We start from the raw sequence: 20961 nt of genomic DNA on the forward strand, positions 1-20961 counted from the left end.
TTTTAATGATTATCATACCTTCCTCTTCACAAAGGATTGATTTATTATGGCTTAAATTTAAAGAATACTGGTTTCCCAGTTTTGAATCAGGCTTAGATTACAGAACACATAAAATCAATGACTTTGTTCTAGGCAAGAAAAAAACACAGTGTTCATTTAAGTGCAAAGAAACAGTCCTGGGGAAAAATTTATGTAGTTTTTCATGCTAACTGTTCCCACCACCAGTTTGCCCCCTCTGCTCCTTCCCTCATCCCTGTCATTAGCATCACCACAGTGAACACTTCTATGGCACCTTAAAATTCACAAGCATCTTCACATACTATTTATTTTAATCCTCAAAACAATTTTGTCAGGAAGAATAAACAATCTTAGCTTCTTAATTTGCAGATTAAAAAAAACTGAAGCTCAGAGCAGAGAAGTGATTGGCCCAAGACCATTCATCCTGTAAAGGTATACTTGCCCAGGTATACTGATGACTTCTAAGTGTCTATATCTCCAGCTCAGATCTCTCCTCTCAAGCTCCAGGACCCACAATCAACATTCAACACCTGCACTTTGGAGTTCCAAATGTGGTTAAACTCAGTTTCTAGGTTAAGCCCATAATATTCTCCCATAAACTTTTTCTCATTCAAAGGTTTTCTTTCTCAGTGACTGACACCATTATTCAGTTGTTCAAGTCAAAAGCCTAGGTATCCCCCCTAACTATCCCTGTCTGCTCTCAGTATATACATAGACTTCATCATCACATCCTATAGATTTTGCCTTCTGAAGATTTATCAAATCTCTCCATTTCTTATTGTCTCCACCATGAACACTGTCCAATACCTCAGCATCTGACATTGAAATCATTTCCATGTTACACCCCGCCTTTCCCTAGGCACCCCTACTCTACTCATATTCCATGCTTCAGCCAGAGTGATTCCCCAGCTTAAAATCTTTGGTTGGCTTCCCAGTGCTCTTCAGATTTAGAAAAGAATCCTTAGTGTGGACTGTGAGGGCCAGTATGATCTCATCCCTGTGAACTGGAAAGATAAATGAGCTCTTTCCATAGTTTCAAATAGCATGATGTCATTTAAAAATGAATATTTAAGCTTCTGTTTTTTAATAATGCACATTTATTAATTGTAGAATAAAGCTTGCATGTGTAGCTATTTTTAAGCATTAGTAACATATGTCCGCACATAAATCTTATTGTATTCTTAAATTTCTTAAATACAACCAAATTCATTCTAACATATGCATTAATATATACGCAAAAAATATCTACACTAATAAAAGAGAAAGATGCAAATTGACCATACCTACATGACGCCCACCAGCCAATCAGGAGTGAGTATGCAAATTAACCCAACAAAGATGGAAGGTTAATTTGCATACACAGGCACTGAGCAGCCGGGGGCGGGACGCTTGCGTCACCGCCATGGAGATGACGCAGGCATTTCGCACTGCCCCATCTGCTCCGGGCCTCTGGGCAGCATGGGAAGACGGAAAGGCAGCTCTGGGCTAGAGCGAAGGCCAAAAGGCGGCTCTGGGCCAGAGCAAAGGCGGTGCCGGCAGCCAGGGGAAGGAAGGCATATTCTTGCACGAATCTTCGTGCATCGGGCCTCTAGTAGTATATATAATGAAATATATAGGGTGGGGCAAAAATAGATTTACAGTTGTGAGTATGTGAAACACAGTTCATTCTCACGTTATTATTTTACTAGAGGCCCAGTGCACAAAATTCGTGCATGGAGGGGGGGGTTCTCTCAGTCCAGCCTGCACCCACTCCAATTGGGGACACCTCGGGGGATGTCTGACCACTGGTTTAGGGCGGTCGGACACCCCTCTCACAATCTGGGACCGCTGGCTCCTAACCACTCACCTGCCTGCCTGCCTGATTGCCCCTAAGCCCTCTGCCTGCCTGCCTTATCACCCCTAACTTCTCTGCCTACTTGCCTGATCACCCCTAACTGCTCTCCCCTGCAGGCCTGATTGCCCCTAACTGCCTCTGCCTGCCTGATTTCTCCTAACTGCCCTCCCCTGCTGGCCTGATCTCGCCCCTAACTTTTCTCCTCTGCTGGCCTGATCTCGCCCCTAACTGCTCTCCTCTGCTGGCCTGATCACCCCTAACTGCCTCTGCCTTCCTGATCACCACTAACTGCCCTCCCCTGACAGCCTGATATCACCCCCAACTGCCCTCCTCTGCCAGCCAATTTGGTTCTGATTGGTCAATTTGTATGCCAGTCAGTGTCAAAAGCTCTGCCTCCTAGGCAGCCATTGCCTTCTCACAGTTGACCCAGATTTGGTTCTGATTGGTCAGTTTCTATGCCAGTCAGCATCTCTGGGCCTATCAACAGGGCCTGATCAGAAAGGCGGGGCTGATCAGCAGCCCCAAGGGAGGTCTAGAGAGAAACGGAGGCCTGGCTGTGAGAAAGAGAGGCAAGTTCTGATCAATGGCTGCCACAGAGGCTATGGATCAGACCCTGACTCTCTCTCGGCCTGATCTGCAGTCCCCTAGGCAGTCAGTGCTGGGTCACCAGGGCAACACAGCACTGACTTCTGTTCTGGTCGAGCTTTTGGTCATAATGGTGATTATGACCCTGGCTCTTTATTATATAGATTGTATTGCATTATTTCCATACAAAACAACTGTAAACCTACTTTTGCCCCACCCTATATGATACTTACATAATATATGTAAATAATTTATATAATTTATTTCATTGTGTATAATTTCCATCTGTCTCAAGCCTTTGGATAACTGGAGAAAGGGAGGCCTAGACATTTGACCCATGCTGTATTGATTACTCATCTGAGAGTCTAAAAGACAGGGTCAGTTTCATGGGTGTGTGACTTGAGCAGTCACCAAGGCCTACTCTTAGAAGGACCTTATGTTTGGTTTATTGCTTTACCATGGCTGTCTTGAAATCTTTAATTGTGGAACAAGGGGCCTTGCATTTTCATTTTGCCCTCAGCCTCACGTTGTTTAACCCATTCGGCTAAAAAGGATCTTAATATATTAAGAGCCAAAGCCTTTCATGTCATCCAGGCCCCAAGAGTTCATTGCACTCTATTTCTATATTTCATGGACTCAGCAGGAGAAGGAGAGCTCTGAGGACCACCAGAGTCAGATTGTCAGTCAGTGGGAGGATCTACCTATATTGTGGCCAATCATAGGTTTCAGATGAACAAAACGAGCTTCTACTCAATAAATGAGATTTCCAAATACAGTGAAACCTGGTTAACAACTTTGGCTAGTGAGTGAGGTAATGCCACAGATGGGTAACGGTGGAACATGCCTTGGATTCAGCTGTCCTCATACTTGCGATAAATCTTGGCCTAGAATATGGGGATTAGCTGGCAAATATAGGTATAAATAACTTCACATTAGAAATATTTTTATGACTTATAAAAAGTCCTTCAATGCTTCTGTGCTAAGCTAAATGAAAAACTGAACCCTCCTGGAAACCGCCTGCATGTGAAAAATGTTGCCCCAACTGCTGCCTCCAGGGTCGCAATTTTCATTGCCAGAAAGCGATCCGATGGTGGGAAAACTCCTCACAAAAGCTCACACATGTCCATTTTAAAGCATATTGTGTACTACTTTTATCTTCTAGAAGTTGAAAGGCTGCTGGCATCTGTAAGTTACCATTTGAAAGATAATAATGATTATTATTATTTTGCTTCAAAAGCAAATGATCCTAGAACTTGTTTTTGCCTTAATTAACTTATGCAAATTTAACAATTAACATCTAGGTAATATTTCAATTTTAAGCTGACAGTTTTCCTCAAGAGCTCAGAATTTATTTACAACACAAATACTTAAACTTTCTGAAAAAGTTATGCTTTTAAGATAAAAATTAAGTAATAACATAGTTTCTAAAAATCCCCATTAGTGATAAATGTGAAGCATTCATGTGCAATGGCACATTCAGGTATAATGTGATTGGTGTCAGAATTGGGTTCAAGTCTCTGCTTTGCTATTTACTATGTGATCCTGGGCACATGACTTGATATTTCCAAATTCAGAACAGGATAACAACACTAAACGAATAAGGCTGATGTGAGGATCCAATTACATAACTGATGTAAGTGTTCAGCACAGTGACCGGGGCATGATAAACACTCCACAAATGTAGCTATCATCATTGATAAGATTTTCCCTCCAGAATTTTAATAGATCAAGTAGTTACCTTATTGATAGGAATAATGTTTTTGACATTATAGTAGAAGCCAAAATAAACCATGTTGAAAACTCCGTGACGTCCCAAAGTTGCTGTAAATCCTTTGTTGAGGCCCTGGAATCCCAAGCCTTCCTTCTTAATGATGTGTCTTGCGTAGCTCATAGTGGATGGCTGCTGCAGGAGAGAGGGGCAAAGCCAGAAAAAATCATCTTTGGGAATGTGAAATAGAGTAAATTTCTATTTAGCTACTCTGCAAGCCAGAATTATTAGGGACTTCTTTTCCCAAACATGAACAATCAGGTCTAAATCCATGCTTTTAAAATTAGGAAACCCAAAAAGTAAACAAAATTGCATGTATAACAACAGGCCTTAAAGGGAAGATTGTTGGCAAAGAGAAACATCTTTGGTGGAATTAGTGAAACTAATGTCATATAATAACTACCACCACTTTCAACATGTTAATAGTTGTATTCAATTCTGGATTATCCACACTAATGGAGGGGATTAGCTATATGGATATACTGTTAATCCATAACTGTGTATAATCCAAAAGGAATTTATATTTGGTTCCTGAATTCAGTGTATTTACCTTTCCATTTCTGTTTTCTAAAGCAAATGTTACATTGCCTCAACAGTTTAAATGGGTGCTAAGCTAGAAATCAGGCCTGGCTAAAGAGCAGTTGATTGTAGACTCCCTCCAGAGGGCAGGCAATCAGCATGTGTATTACTTGCTGTGATAAATGACAAATCAGTGGTGTCGGGAGTACTGGGTTACCTCTAATTCACTCCTTTGCAGTCCTCTGATTGATTACCCAGGGTTGAAATACCTTGACTGCTGGAATCAGTCTACTGCTATTTCTGGAACATGCTAAAGAGCTCACTGTTCATTACAATACAATTACAACAACTTACATGGGTTTTTTAAAAAAAGATTGTTTCCTTTTTGGACGTACAGTACAAAGGATATCTCTTCTTGTTAAATTTTCAATGGTAAGTAGAAAATATATTCAGTATTTATTTATTATTTTGCCCATAAGGCAAGCGGCTGGGCTGGTATTTGTTTGCTATTTCACTGGAGCAGGTTGCTGGCATGGTCCTGGCAGTCTGATGTGCTTTCTGACTAAAGTGTTCTTATCATGTGCAAGTAAAGCTGCATCAGCAGAACAAATAGAACAAATTCAATCAAGGCTTTTTATCTAACTTGCATTTATAGCTATATCATTAACATGATGCATTAAATGAGCTTGTCTATATAGTAAATCCTATAGTTTTTGTTCATAAATGTTTTTAAAACTCTAGCTACAATTCTACACTCAACATCATCTTTCCAGTTTAGAGTATTAATTATAATAAATTATATTGAGCTTCAGGAAATCCTTTTTATAACATGAAAAAAATCACATGAGAATGTATCTTAAAACAACAAAAGACATTTCATATAGGAGAACCAAAAATTCTCAGAAGGTTAGAGTTCACTCTGTTTTACAAAATGGGACTTTTTTGTTTGTGTTCTGGCACATTGACTATCAACCCAAATTGTTTATTTTGGTTTTCAAAATAGACTTGAGGACAAGTTGAGCAGAACTGCTCAATATTGCTCAGCACTGCTCTCTTGCCCTGAGGAAGGCGGCCTACAGGGCAGGGAAAGGAGAGGTGGCAGTTCCCCTGGGCAGGGCAGGGACATGGCAGAAGTGAGGCCTCCTGGGCCGAGGCTGACCAATAGTGGTGCTCCCTGCATCCAGCCCAGGCTTTCCCTCCCTCCTCACACACTCTGAGGCCTTGAGATTCAGGAAGATGAGAACTCATCTAAATCCTAGAGCAAAGGAGAAACCAACAGCTTTGAATGAAAATGCAGATTACCATAGCTTTCTGTAAATGAAACAGATCTAAAGATGATTCTATTTTTAAAAAATCCTAGTGTGCTAAATTATCAGAATTAAAAGAGAAGACTTCTATTAGATCTTGGTGAAGGTGAACAAATATTCAAGTGACATTTACTGATAGTCTATTGTCTGCTTCTCATTGCTTTGGGTGGTAAGGTGGGTATAAGAATATATAGCATATGGATTTTGAATTCAAGTGCCTTATTGAATTTGAACTCATTATGAATCATTAAATAAATCAAAGGGTAGTATAGTAGCTAGAAATAGGGGGTCAGAGCCAGACAGCCCCAGGTCTGAGTCTTAGCAGTACCACTTGCTAGCTCAGGCGATTATTTCATCCTCTGATTTATCTTCTCTTTACTCATGTATGAAATAAGGATAATAATACAATCTTCTTCATAGGATTGTTGTGATAAGTAAGTCAATGAATTATGTCCTATGTAAGAAGTCACTGTATGCTAGCTGTTAATAATAGCAACAAGGCTTATAAAAAGTAGTTATAATAATTAAATAACAGACAGGCAATGACAGTCAAAAGGTGGAGGCTGATTCGAGGGAGAGGAAGGATGTGGATAACTATCCTCCCCCTTCTCATTCCTTCCTTTCCCTTTTCTAGAGCCCAGGACCCTTGTGACAAAGTCTAAAAGAAATGCATCCAGAATGCAAATCATAGGTCGGCTTTCTCTAAGGCTCACCAAATCCAGCCTCTGGGCTAGAGATCTCCTTCCATGGTTAGTTCCTTACCCTGGAAGCGTTCCTCTTGGGAGAAGTAGGTCCTGTAAATTGCCTCTTCCTTATCCCTCAGTAAGAATTATCAGTAAGAACTCTCACATGACAAGGCTATGGCTTGTAGAAGCAAGGCCACACAGGAGCAAAGGCTGGGAATGGAAAAACACACTAACTGGGCCTTCACCTCACACATTCATGTATGTTAGCAGGTATCTGGAACACGGTAAGTGCTCATCAATATTATCCACTATCATAGATTCTTAGTACTTTATATAGTATCTTATTTAATCCTCTCAACAAGCGTGTGAGATAGGTATTATCATTACCCCCATCTGACAGATGAGGAAACTAAGGTCAAGTTACTGGCCAAAGATCACAGAGTGAGTGGTAATGTCAAGTGCAAACAGCAACCCTCACAACTCCAAGTTCATACTTTTATGCTCTGGATAGATTTGCCATCATAGCATCTATGATTTCTTCTCTCAAAAACCCTGTAAGGTGGGCAGCAGGTATATTCTCCTCATTTTGCAGGTGAGGAGACCAAGGATTGTTAAGTAATATTCCTAACGTGAAAATATTGGTAAATGGCTTAACCAGAATTCTGCTTCTAATCCAGTGCTGTTCACATTCTGTGGACTCATTCTTGTTATACATACGCAGTAAGATTTTCAGAGTGATAATCCCGCTCATATAGGTAATAGATACATCATAACACAAATACATTTTTCTGATAACTCAGGGCCTTGAGATTAAGGAAAACCTGAACTGAAATTCCCATAAAAATTAGAAGTGTGCTTTTTGCTTCATTCAGTGACACCGCATCACACACATGTAAGCAAATATTTAATTAGAAAGGCAAAATGTGACTTCCACCAGGATGCTTAAATAGGAAAATATAGAGTCGTTTTGACTAGATCTCTGTAAACACAAGGAATTTTACTAAACTTATTTGATTACTGTGCTTCCATCTCAAAACCAAATGGTGACTGATTAGCATCATCAGCCAAATGATTCCAATACTATCCAACCCAGCAGGTCACCCACAGTTTGGGTTCCTTCCAATATTTAGATTCACTCCAATTTTCATATTTAGTTACCAAATGTGGGCCAAATGGCACGCTAACTTCCCTAGATGTACCTTTTATCGACTGCACCAGAGCTGCAAGCATGGAAGAACAGTGGGTCGGAATGCAGCTAATACTGTGATACCACACAGCTTTCCACATAAGTTTCTAGAAGATGCGGTTCACTGGTCCCTGCCAGAAGTATTTCCATTTGAAGGGACTCACAGTCTTTTTTTTATTTTTATATTTTATTGATTTTTCACAGAGAGGAAGGGAGAGGGATAGAAAGCTAGAAACATCGATGAGAGAGAGACATCGACCAGCTGCCTCCTGCACACCCCCCACCTGGGGATGTGCCCGCAACCAATGTACATGCCCTTGACCGGAATCGAACCTGGGACCTTCCAGTCCGCAGACCGATGCTCTATCCACTGAGCCAAACCGGTTTCGGCTCACAGTCTTCTTTAACTTGCACTTCTGCTGTTGCCAAGTGTGAACTGGTGGGAACTCACTGTTTCTTCCTGCGCCATTTGTTTGACAATATCTATTGAGTACCTCCTGGTGCCATGCACTGCGCTAAGTGTAGCACTTTGCTCAGATCCTAGAAACATAAATGTTTTCGCGTTGGTTTTTATTTGGAGAGATATGCTGGTAATTTTTATATCTACCCACGAGAATATTCCATATAATTATGAAATATGGAATCAAATTTCAGTTTTTAAAAGTCCTTAAGCTGTTTAATGGAAAGAGGAGGTCTAGACAATGCTCCCAGGCAACACTCCAGGGCACTGATTCCTTTCTCTCTGAGAGCCCATTATTACCAACAAATCACTGAGATGACTTATGGCAGCCTAAGCTATTTTTTCTAGAGTTCCTCCATCCAACTACTGTCCATAGCTGGCTCTGATTAGCTTGTGAGATCGCAGACAGAGGTTTCCAGTGGTGGGCGCTGTTCCCCGGGTAAACAGCTATCAGAGAATGGCCAGTAGGTACAGGTGAGGGGTGCGTGTCAGTGGATTTCTCAGCCCCTCCAGCCAGGGAAGAGCTCTCGGCACACCAGGTCAAAACACAGCACACTCCACATTTGTTCCCTTTCTGCTTCCTAAGGTAAGGTGAATTTTGCTGCGTTTTAGAGCAAATAGAATAAGGGTGTTGCACTGGATTTCATCACACGGCTGAAAAGCAAACTGTGAGACCTTTAAACAGTGAAGTGAGTGTCCGCATCAGGGTCCTCAGAAAAACACTGCTTTGTTAAGAAAGAGAATACCCAATTGCTACAATCAGGTAGGAAAATACCCAAGCTCTTCAGAAGATAGATAATCACTTATGCTTTTCATTACTCAAATGAAGTCTTGAAGCATTTTCATAAATTGGAAAAAAAATTGAGAACAAAATGTAAGTGAAAGGAGAGGAATCAGGCTTAAAAATCCCACATTTGCAATTTGTTTTAGCTTAGATACATCACTAATTCATCATTACAGTTTATTTGAATAGGGCATGATTATGGACACAAAGATACCCCAAATATACTTATGTTGTATCTGGAGTTTTACATTTGATAAACAGATCTATTTTAAAACAATCTGTGAGTGGAGAATGATTTGCTATAAACAAACTCTCCCAGATGCTGAGCCACAAGCTACATTAACACCAGGTTGATGCCCAATAATGGTCCCTGGAGGAGCGTGGGGCCCTCTGGGTGACCAGTGCCAGGCCCCTGCACAGTGGGCAGGCAGGGAGGCGGTGGCCTTAGCACGGGAGAAACTGCTAAGAAGAAACTGACAACATGGCTGCTTTTTCATGGGTCCAGAAGCACTTGATTTCCCCCTAAGCTTCTTACTTAACCACATTTCTTTATCCTAATGAAAAGAAAGAGACCTCAATGTTAATGCTGTTTCTTAGAGCCATTCACACTCGATTGGGCTTAATTTTCCTTATCTATAAAATAGAGATAAAACCACACATAGGGACAATGGAGGATTTGAAATATTAAGTGTGTGTGAGCAGTTATCAGAACAACAGGATTAGAGGGAGGTGTCGGCAGAAGTCATCAATTATTTTTTCATTAGATAGATCTGTATTACTTGTGGAAAAAACACACTGTGCATTACTTTTGCAACTTACAGGATTACGTGAATTTTTTAAAAAAATTAAATAGGAAAAAAAAAACCATATAAAGTATGTTGCACAGTGTCTGGCATGTAGTAGATATTCTGTAAATGGTAGCGATTACCATCACTTCAAAGTCTCCATTCAGAAAGCAAAAATCTAGGGTTCCTGGCACAGCTGAATGGAAGGCTGAAGTCTATTTTCTGTAAATGATAATAGAGAGGCAACTTGGCTGCTGCCTTAGGTATTGTTGAAAGATAACTATAGGAATGGATTCATATACATAATTCCCTTTTCTGCCCGCAAGAATCATAAACTGGAAAGAAATAATTTATGTGCTGAACAGTTTCCAGGCAGTGTTTCACATAGTAATGCAGGAAAAATTTGAACTTAACTCAATACATCATTCATGAATGTTGACATGCCCTTGAAGCTGGCTTTTATACTATCTGAAAACAGAGCCACACACTCACTCTCTATATAACTCAACTTCATCTTCTTGAAAGAGAGGATCACAAAATGCAGTCCTTTTATTCACTTTATGTTGACTCTACATAATATATCTAAGTTTAAATATTTGCTAATTTCCTATGAAGAAAATAATCACTAAGCTTTGTGATATCATATAAGATCTTATTGGTTTCTATTAGGTTATTGAACTCCCAGGATGAAGTGTTTAGAATTATATTTAGTGATATTATCCAAACTCAGATTTAAAAAAAAAAATCCTTATCTTTAAAGATTCTATCAATGATACATTTGCTATCTATTTATTGATCCTTAAATTATAATCACAGAGCATATGTAGAAGACTCATTATTCCTTTCTTGGGCTGAACTTCTTTAAAAACTAAATAGAGGAGAAAGAGGCTTTTTGCAGTTTCCTAAAGGTTTAGTTTCATGTTTGGGGGAGAGAGTGATTATGTTCATATGTAATGCAGATAAAAATGACAGACTAGAAGGAAACCTGTGCCCCCTCCACACATCAGAAGCCAATCCTATAGACCTCAAGGGAAGGAAAACATAACCGGTTAGCCAAATAATAGCTTTGAAGTAGATTTCAAAGTGACGAGAAAAACTGGGAAACAATTCATACAAGATTTTGCTTCTGGGGAGAAATTCACATTTTTCCAGGCTAGCAGAGAGCATGCCAGCCACATAGTGCTTGGCCTCACGCAACTGATACCAGGTTTCCAGTTCTTATAACTAAATATACAGATAAAAAATGATGCATCCACTTAAGAGGGGAGAAAGTTCCTGTAAGGACAACTAGCTACAGAGTCACACTTTTGGCAAGACTGGAAGTCTCCACTAGAGAAATCCTGGGGCTAGCCCTAAACCAAAAAGACTACAAACCAGAACACTCTCCTTGGATTTGGTTTGAAGGACAGGGGGAAATTGGGGTCCATCCGGATGTTATCTGAACATGTTTTTGCACCCACTGAACCAAACCAGAGCATGACAAAGCTGTGATTTGTCTGCTCCCCACAGAAGGTCAAGCATATTTAGAGACCGGTTTTCTTTTTCATTGTGTGCCTGACCAGTTTACTATATTTGCTATGACTTTAAGATGTTGGCCAACGTTCCCGTGTTGGGATTGGAGGAAGTGTGGCAGGGCTCATACGCTTTGGCCGATACGGCGGCAATTTAAAAAGGGGAGAAGAGACAAGCACACCTACTGAAATACTTTTTTTTCTTTTTTAGAAAATAAAGGTTATTTTATTTGAAACTTTTAAACATTTGCACTGTTATAAATTGGAATAGAGAAGTTATCAGATTTAGTGTATACTAGGTTTTCAATGCTTTATTCATTTTAATTTATTTAATTCTCCCAATAACTCTAGGAAGCTATGCCAATTATACAGATGGGGAGAATGAGACAAGAGGTATTACTTGCCCAAAGGCACATAGTTAATAAAAGGAGGAGCCAGAATTTCAACTCAAGCAATCTGGAAGAGCTATGCTCTTGACTAATTTCCTTCGTTCTTGAATAAATATTCCTTGTAAGAAGAAAAACTGATAACCTAAAAATTAAATAAGGCAAACCTGAATCTGATTTTGACTTATAAATGCTCCTGGATTAATACTGAGAAGTTCAGATAGGTGTCCAATATACAAGAGTAATCCATGAAGCTCATCAACCAATAGTGAGGGAAGCTGAGCCTCCAAAGCCTCATAGGGATGAACAGGACCATGATTCTCAGTATTCTGTACTGTCAGGAACCTGACGATGAAAACTTTAACATAATGAAGAAATGTTACGCATTGCTGCCTAATATTGTCTGCTTTGCAGTGTAGGGTTGATATCTTCCCAAAATCACAGCTGGCCGGTAATAAGGTTTCTAAGTTATAGAGTTGTTGCCTGAATAAATGAAATAGCACTCTAGATGAATTCACTAATGCTGTTTCAGTAACCCACCGAATGCCAAATATTTCCACTGTATCCTCTTCAAAATTAGTTGGTAAAGGATCAAGATTCAAAATTAATCGCTTAAGGGCTCCACTGGAAAGGTAGGACTCTCCAGAAAAATGTTTCCCTCCTCCTCTGTGGTCAAAAGCACAAGAAAAGCAAGGGGGTCTGCACCATTCGGTTCCCAGCTCCAGTTCCAAGCTGTCGGTCAGGTACGTCGACGCAGGAGAACAGATATCCATTGTTTACTTCACATCACTTGCACTCCCCGAGATGCGCCCCGGCGGTCCCAAGCACAGCCCCGGACTCCATGCGGTCCAAAACCCAAACAGGTGAAATTCCCACTGAAATACTTTTTACAGAAGCTGGAAGCGTAAGAGAGAAGTATCGGAAACCCAATTAACCACAGTTTCCTTTACATTTTTAGAACAGTTTATGGCTAACCTGGGTGGGAAGCCATATTTCATGGGTAACTTCTGACTGGCTAGAGAATAAGTCCTAGACCACAGAGGGGAGAACCCAGGCAGCTGGAGCCAGCAGAGTACCTGCCGTTCCTGAGAAATCCCGATGGGAACTGCACTTGGGGCTCCAAGAACATAACGGACGCAGCCTCTGCTCTCAGCTAGTAATGCCCTTGAAGGGCTGGAGGCCCCTGTCCTAGATCTCATGCTGCAGAGGGACCTGTTCTGGCTTTCCGCCAGCCATGCTCTCCCCACAGGGCCAAGAGGGCATCTACTTACATCCCACAACCTGCTTCTAGACCATGCTCTGCGCACCAGGAACCGTGGCAGTCCTTTGCTTCTTCTTCATCACTCTGCGGTCGCCTCTAAGACTTGAGTGTAATGTTAACTACTGTCGCCTTAGTCTGTCTTCCACTGAAGAGGCCCTCTCAACTACCGCAACTTCTTAGGACATTTTCATGTTTGAAGGACCAATTTGTGACTTACCTCCTCAAGCTGACAAAATAGGAAGAACCACAATTACTGCGCAGTGTGCAGGGTAGTGCACACCCAGGAGGGGAGACATGCTGCCCCAGAAACTCCCAGCACTGGCAGAACAAGAGTTATCTACTTGCAAAATAGGCCTCTGAGGAAACCTCTGCTTTCCTTAAAGGTGCCAAGCCATGATTCTGCAGCCACCCATCCATTCAGTGTTCCAGCACAGCTGGTAGCTGTAATTAACTGAAAAGGCTGAAAATGAGCTAAGCTTAGTTCACAACCTTCATGTGAAGTGACTAAGAAGGCTTGATCAATAACCCACATTAACTTTATATGATTATTCCAGAGGAAAAAAATGTCTCGATTCAGGTAGAATTCATTCCGCTTCAAATGCTTTTAGTGTCATCTCTAACTTCTGCTGCTATATGCTAGTTATTTACAGCAAGCAGATACCCAGCTAGTATTGATGATAGTGGACCTGTGTCTGAGTTTAAAGACCTTGTCAATAGGCACTGGAATTAGCCTGCCAGCCCTTAGGCCCTGCTAAAGAATTCAGGCTAGATGGATCCTATGGCAGCTGAGAATGGCCTAAAGAAGAAGCCTGCCCATTGCTCAGTAAGCTGTTTTCATGCCCACACTGGTGTCACTTGTGACTGCTGAATATTAATAGGTCAATATCTCAAGATAACCTGTCTCTACTTGAACTTAAGGATTTATAAGATCAACTTGCATCTAGAAATAGTTATCTTTGGTTGAGTGCTTATCATGTACCAGGTGCTGTGTTAAGACTTTTGCATATATCATCACATTTAAGTTTGCATCAAAAGCATGTTGTAATAATAACTACTAACGCATTAAACCATCACTATATGTCAGACTGTATTGACAGCTTGACACCATTTGATGTGACCATTACTACTATCCTTCCCTAACAAAAGAGGAACTGTTTGAGTCCTAAATGGGCTAGCAAATCATTCCTACCAGGACCACTTGGGAAGGTTCTCCTTAAGGCAGGCTTGATCCTGGCAGAGCCATTAGAACATTTCTTTTGGATTACTTACTTTTCTTTGTACTGTTCTGTATTTTCTAAGTCTTATATGATGAGCAACTTTTAGAGTAAGTGTTCACAGAATACTTAATATGTTCTCATGTTAAACATTCAGCTACACAAAGCCATTTCCTTAACCTTTTGCACTCGGATGTGGAGTGTGACGGTTATTGAATGTATCAATAATTTGAAATATAAAAAAATCCAAATAAATAAGTTTGTATAAAAAGAAACTCCAGTTTTTTATTCTACTGCCGCACTTTGTAAAATCTGGGGTATTTAAAAAATTAAATCCCGAGTAGAATAAAGGAATCGAGAAAAAAGCAAGCAAGTGCAAAGGGTTAAAATTCTGCTTTCTTCTCCCTCACTCCAATCTCTTTTCAAGAGATAACCAGTGAGAAGTTTGTATTAATTCCCCTAGACAAGCATTTTCCTATAAGGACATGACTATCCACATGTGGCTACTCAGCACTTGAAATGCTCTAGTTCAAATTTAAATGTGCTTATAAGCATAAAATATACATGAGATTTAAAGACTAAGTATAAAAATATAGTGTAAATTATCTAATAATTTTTAGAGTGATTACATATTGAAATGATACTTTTTTGGATATATTGGGTTAAATAAAATATAGTATTAAATTAATTTCATCTGTTTCTTTTTACATTTTTTAATATAGCTATTAGGACATGTGGCTCACATTACATTTCTATTGGACAGTGCTGCTCTAGATCATTTTAGTACATTTATACACTTATATGTATATACAGAAATACATATTTTTGCTGTTTTCTAACATAAATATGCATTACCTTTATACTTGAATTCAAACATTTTTCTTAAAAAAAAAAAGAAGTATAATTTTTAAATGCATTGGGCATTACATTAATTCCTTTCTTCCTCCCTTTCTTTTTCTCTTCCTCTTCTCCTTCTCCAACCCCCAACCTTCATACTTCTTGACAATCTACAAAGCCTCAGAGTAAAGATAGCAATAATTATTGTTGACCATACAAATGCTAAAGTGAGCACACTTAATATTTGGATATATTATTGGATAAAAGAAAAGGCTAGTCAGTGGACAAGGCTTTGGAGTTAATGGGTCCTAGACATAGATATAGAAAATGGCTGTATGGCCAAAAGTGATGGGTAGTTTTAAATAACTAGATACAAATTTGCTTTTCTTACCGTGTTATCTCTTTCAGATATTTTTTTGGTAATAGGCATAGTTTATGTTGCATGACTGTGTACTACTATGACTACTTTCTTTAAAAAAATATATTTTATTGATTCTCTACAGAGAGGAAGGGAGAGGGAGAGAGAGTTAGTAACATCAATGAGAGAGAAACATCGATCAGCTGCCTCCTGCACACTCCCCATTGGGTATGTGCCCGCAACCAAGGTACATGCCCTTGACCAGGACTGACGCTCCATCCACTGAGCCAAACCGGCCAGGGCTATAACTACTTTCAATTTGATCAATATTGCCTATAAAGTGCCACCTCAGTTCAGCTACTGAATCTTGATAGTTGCTGACACATGTGACCCATGTGATCCTTACTTTGCTAAGTTCTGACTAGTTAAAGGCATATTGCAAATATTTTACAATGTACCTAGTAGCTTTTACTTTGTCTAAGTAAATATCTGACAATGAATCAGTTCAGTGGATTATGCAAAAGAAATGATCCCAAACAAGTGCCTCTTTCTTCTCCACTTAAAAAACAGCTGCATGCACATAAACAATTTACACAGAGTGCACTCGTGTAAATGAGCTGGGAACACACACACACACATGCAGCCTTCTCATGCTGGGCTGGAAGGCTGTTTACCATGTCCTAGCAAGGCCTTCACACATGCAAAACATTAACAGCTCTTACTTGGCCTCAGCGTAGAACCTCATTGAGGGCAGAGGAGAGAAAAGACCGTTAGGTATGAGCAGAGGTGCTGTGACGACTCATTATTTTCATCTCTGTGAGCACTCCTTGGTGCTCTGTGCCACGTGTGTCCCTCTGGTTACATGCTGCCTTGATAAAGGGCTGCAGTTGAAGGCATGTTTATTCCTTTGCTTATTCAATGCTGCTCTAAGACAAGCTTCCTAATTGGTAAAATGAAGAATTGCATGGGGAGTTCCAAAATTTACCCCCAGCTGGTAATTCTCCCAGTCTAACAAATAAAATTTCCCTTGAGCAGATTCCATAGGCGTTGTTTTAAATGCTCCATGTTGACAGGGCATTTGAAAGGTATTTCTTTCATTTCCTCCTATTCCTCACCATCTTTTCCATCATTAAGGAAGACTAGAAAGAAAGTAAAACAGAAACAAAGACTAGGGTAATGCAGGGATTTTCAACCTTTTCTGAAGTGCTATATATCACTGCAATTAAGACAATCTTTTGAAACTTGAAAAAAATCTCCCTTAATTAGGAAGGACTTCACCTGAGTAGATACCATCTGCTGTAGGGGGCCAACCTTGTCCTCCTCAGGCCTTGGTAGCTACAGGTGAGTAGGGGCCCTCTCCTTCCCCCCACACACCACTGCTCAAGAAGCTGGCAAGGAGCTCTCAGCAGTATCAGCAGGCAGGAAGTGGGGTGGGAGTGAGGGGGTCTCCACCCACTAGCAGCTGCTTAAGTAGTAGGCAGGGGAACTCTTCTACAGAGAAATTCAGTTCAGCAGATACTCCAAACCAATTTAAACCACATGCTACCCAGTTGTGGAATTAAATTAAAATGCTAAGAAAGGATCTGGAATACCAATCCCCTTATTTTTTCTCTACCTCGTGCTTGACACCCAAAAGAATAAAGCAAGAACAGTTGGATTTGGTGGTTTAACAGGAATTATTAGGCAACTGGAAGGAAGTGAAGGCAGCACACACCTAGGGAAGCTGTCTTCACAGAACATTATGTGCCAGCGATTAAATGTCAAGACCCATCATTGTCCAAGTAGTGATGTCTACACAGGTTTAGTAACTTGCTCATTCAGACTTAACCAAAAGACAAGCTTGACAGATTATCAGAATCTTTGAAGGAGGGCTGTGGGTGGAGTAGGGAAAGGAGTGAGGTAATTTCTAAAAATGACATCATAAATTTTTTAGAAACACAATAATACTATCATCTCAGTGGTTTTTGCTATAGTCTATCCTAGGATAACGTGAAATAGAAGTGTTGCCAAATGTAGGGAAAACATTTCCAAATAAATCATTTTACATTACATTAAAACTCTAAAATAAAAATGTGTAAACATGTGTTTGTTCATCAGACTTTAGAGCATTTATTTTTATTTATTTTTTTATTGTCTAAAGTTTTATATATGTCTCCTTTTCCCCCGATTGACCCCCTGCCTCCAGCCATTCCCAACCCAGGCAAGCCCCCACCGTTTAGAGCATTTTTGTTAACATTTTCCTTGTGGGAGAAATTTGACTTTTTCTTAAGCTACTTCTTTAACAATAATTTTATATGATTTAGCAAGGGATAAGAACTAGGTTCATAATTTTTAAAAATATTTTTATTGATTTCAGAGAGTAAGGAAGAGGGAGAGAGAGCTAGGAACATCAATGATAGAGAATCATTGATCAGTTGCCTCTTGCCCGCCCCACACTGGGGATCCAGCCCACAACCCGGGCATGTGCCCTGATGGGGAATTGAACTGGGACCTTCTGGTTCATAGATTGATGCTCAACCATTGAGCATGCGGCCGGGCTGGGTTCCTAATTTTTTATATATACTTTTAATATTTTTTTCTTACATTCCTTCAACAATAGGAAAACCTTAAGTGATTACCTCTGTAAATGTGTTCCGATTAGCTTGCAAGCCAACTTTTACTACCTCGAAAGGGTTAACCACGATGGCTTCTGTTAGTCCAGACCCTAGTCCAGCAATGGCGAATGTCTAGAAAATTAAATAAATCAATGCTTTAAAACAAGTTATCATGTGTACTGGGTTAAGCATCCTACTCACAATACAGTGTAACTGAATGTTATGATGAAAATGGAGAAACTTACATAAATGTACCATATACCATTACTAAACAGCTTTAGTTCTTGATTAGATGCTGACAATTCATGAAGAAGAAATTACAGAAGCCGCAAACCACATCCTAACAATTCAAAATAGAATGTCAAGGCCCCATCAACAATGACTTTTTCCTTTAATGAGAAGAAAGGTTGTTTTACTGATTTAAGGTGAATACTAAATCATCTGCACATGGAACAATTAAAGAGAGTTTGACTTGTAAAAGGAGAGCTTCATTTTAAAATATCTACTTAAATACATTTATTGGCCAGATTAAAAAATTCAAGGAGCAGAACCACAAATAAAGTGTTTAAAAAGGCAAAATTTCAGGTAACTAAACAGTATAGCTAAAACATTTAAATTGACAGCTGTATTCTTAGAGTCACTATTCTGGACTACTATCCCCCCAAAATTATTTTTTTTTTATCCTTCCCCTATTTTATAAACACCGGACAATTGCACTAGTCTTCCAGACCTAGAAGCTGAGGAATGGAACCAGAAATGGCTATGTTTTTCTGAAGGCCTCAACTAAAATCTAGAACATATAGCAAATGACTTATTTGCTATCTCTTAAGAATTTCTGCAGTAGGGAAGAAGAACTTTCTAGACTTTTTCTGTAAATAGAACACTTAAAGATTTTTCAGAAAATCTGTATCAAAAATAACCACAATAATTAAAACACACACACACACACACACACACACAAGCAGGAAAACAAAATGAAACAAAGCCTCAAATCTTCAAAACAGATGCTAAAAAAAAAAATTAATTCTTTAATTCCAAAGCCCTAATTCTCAGAGAAGAGGTAATACCGTATACAGCTAAGAGGAGAAAAATGCCAATTAAGAGTAAAGAACAGATAACTCTTTTCAGAAGTGTCTACTTTCTCCCAATAGGAGACTAAAAGGAAAAAGGGACAAAGGAATGTTCTATAACCTTAGAAGGGGAGGCAAGGATCCAGAGCTAGTGGGTCTGAGTCTAGGCCCTGGTTCTGCCATTTATTGATTGATTTGGACCAGCGCTGCCATGTGCATTAGTTTGTGCACAAAGGCATGTGTGGAGCCTGCAGTCCAGCCTGCACCCCACTTGCCAAGCTGGAGCCCTGGAGGGGTGTCAGTCAGAAGAAAGGGGTAATGGGATTTAATAATTTTTATAATTCACATAAAGACACCATATGTGCTAGTTGCAGCTCTGTGTCTAATCACTGAATCTTTTGTAAGCCACAGTTTTCTCATCTGTGAAATGGAGAAAATCATATCTAATCTCCCTACCTAATCGGGATATTATGAGGGTCAAAATCATGTGTGAAAGCCCTTTGTCAAGTGCTTTACAAAAACCATTCTTGCTGCACCTACAGATGGACAGGAAGGATGGCGCTGTATGCAGATTCCAGGAGAGAGGGAGTAACGAACCATGTTTTTCTTTCATGTCCCTTCATTTCCATTTTAAACAGGTTGGTACAGGGTAACAGATCAAATGTCTTGTTCATGTATCTTGTGCTTCCATCATGGAAGCCAAAAGCAGGGGGGAAAAATACTAGTCCCAAACTTTTCTGACTGAAAAAGCTAAAATCCAGATGTTCAGGTTTTTATTACTATGTGCAATCTTCCAAGTAATTCACTTTTTTGTTCTATAAACTCAGCTACATTTGCTGTCAGAAATAGTGTTCAGCAGTCCCTTGTCAAAAACATTGATCAGCTATCAGCAGATCACGTTACTCAGATGGTTCCAGAGACCAGCAGTAACTGTCGGGTTCCCAGCCTCCTAGGCTTTTCATGTGAGAGCACCAGGAACATTTAATGGCTGTTTAAGTGTCTAGCTGTATCAAAAAGAAACTGGAATAAATGAGTTCAAGAGAAAAGGGAAAACTGTATACAGTTTGCATGCATTCGGTTATGGTAGCTGGAGTGGCCAAATGCTTTCTGTTTCAATTCCCAAGAGAGTTGAGAGAGCTGCATTTTCTCACATGGTACCAATGCTCCGCACAGGAGCCGCCAGCTGGCCCTCTGGAGACCATATTTTATTGTCTTTTGCTAGAAAGGTTTTTAATTCTCTTTTGAACAACTTCTTTTTAAAGTTAAGAGTGACATTAAGGGGAGACACTAAGGAATTAAAAAAATAACTTACCTAATTTTAGGACTCATGGTACCACTTCTTTCATAGGAGGCCACCTCAGAGCCACCTTGTTTAGGTAGGAGACTAGACAAGAGGTTTCTTTGTCATATACACTAAGCCATACTAGTAGTTTTCTTAATAGGATCATTCTTGAAAAGGGACGTGCATGACTTTTTAAACAACAGATACTTCTTGGACAGCCTCGTTGGCAAAGTAAATATTCTGAAATGAACCTTTACAAGTAAAGTAATTAGAGTTGAAGCTCAGAACGCGGCCTCTGGTCGAGTTGTGAGGTACTTTCAGCAGGCAAACTAGGGGAGTTTTCAAATTGGAGGGCCAATGCACATTTGACTTCGTTTTGTTTTGTTTTGCAAATGCAAAGGGAGAAATGAGTGCATTTGCTCTCTCTGGGGATCTCGTTGCACACACATAGATTGTGCATGTACTTGGTCAATGTTATTTAATTCGTTTTGTGAAGAGCTGCAAAGTCACCAAGAA

The 20961-nt window shown here is 39.8% G+C and overlaps 1 protein-coding gene across 1 annotated transcript in view; it reads right to left on the minus strand.

The window, feature by feature from the left end:
- SLC25A21 (solute carrier family 25 member 21) overlaps positions 1–20961 on the minus strand; it is a 208064-nt gene that overhangs the window by 22671 nt on the left and 164432 nt on the right. The window contains exons 6-7 of the mRNA XM_054715652.1: positions 18118–18225; positions 4176–4340 (exon numbers count right to left, since the gene is read on the minus strand). Of these exons, the coding sequence (XP_054571627.1) occupies positions 4176–4340; positions 18118–18225 (273 nt within the window). The remainder of the gene's footprint in view (positions 1–4175; positions 4341–18117; positions 18226–20961) is intronic.

This window comes from Eptesicus fuscus, chromosome 5, assembly GCF_027574615.1.
Source record: "Eptesicus fuscus isolate TK198812 chromosome 5, DD_ASM_mEF_20220401, whole genome shotgun sequence".
NCBI lineage: Eukaryota > Metazoa > Chordata > Mammalia > Chiroptera > Vespertilionidae > Eptesicus > Eptesicus fuscus.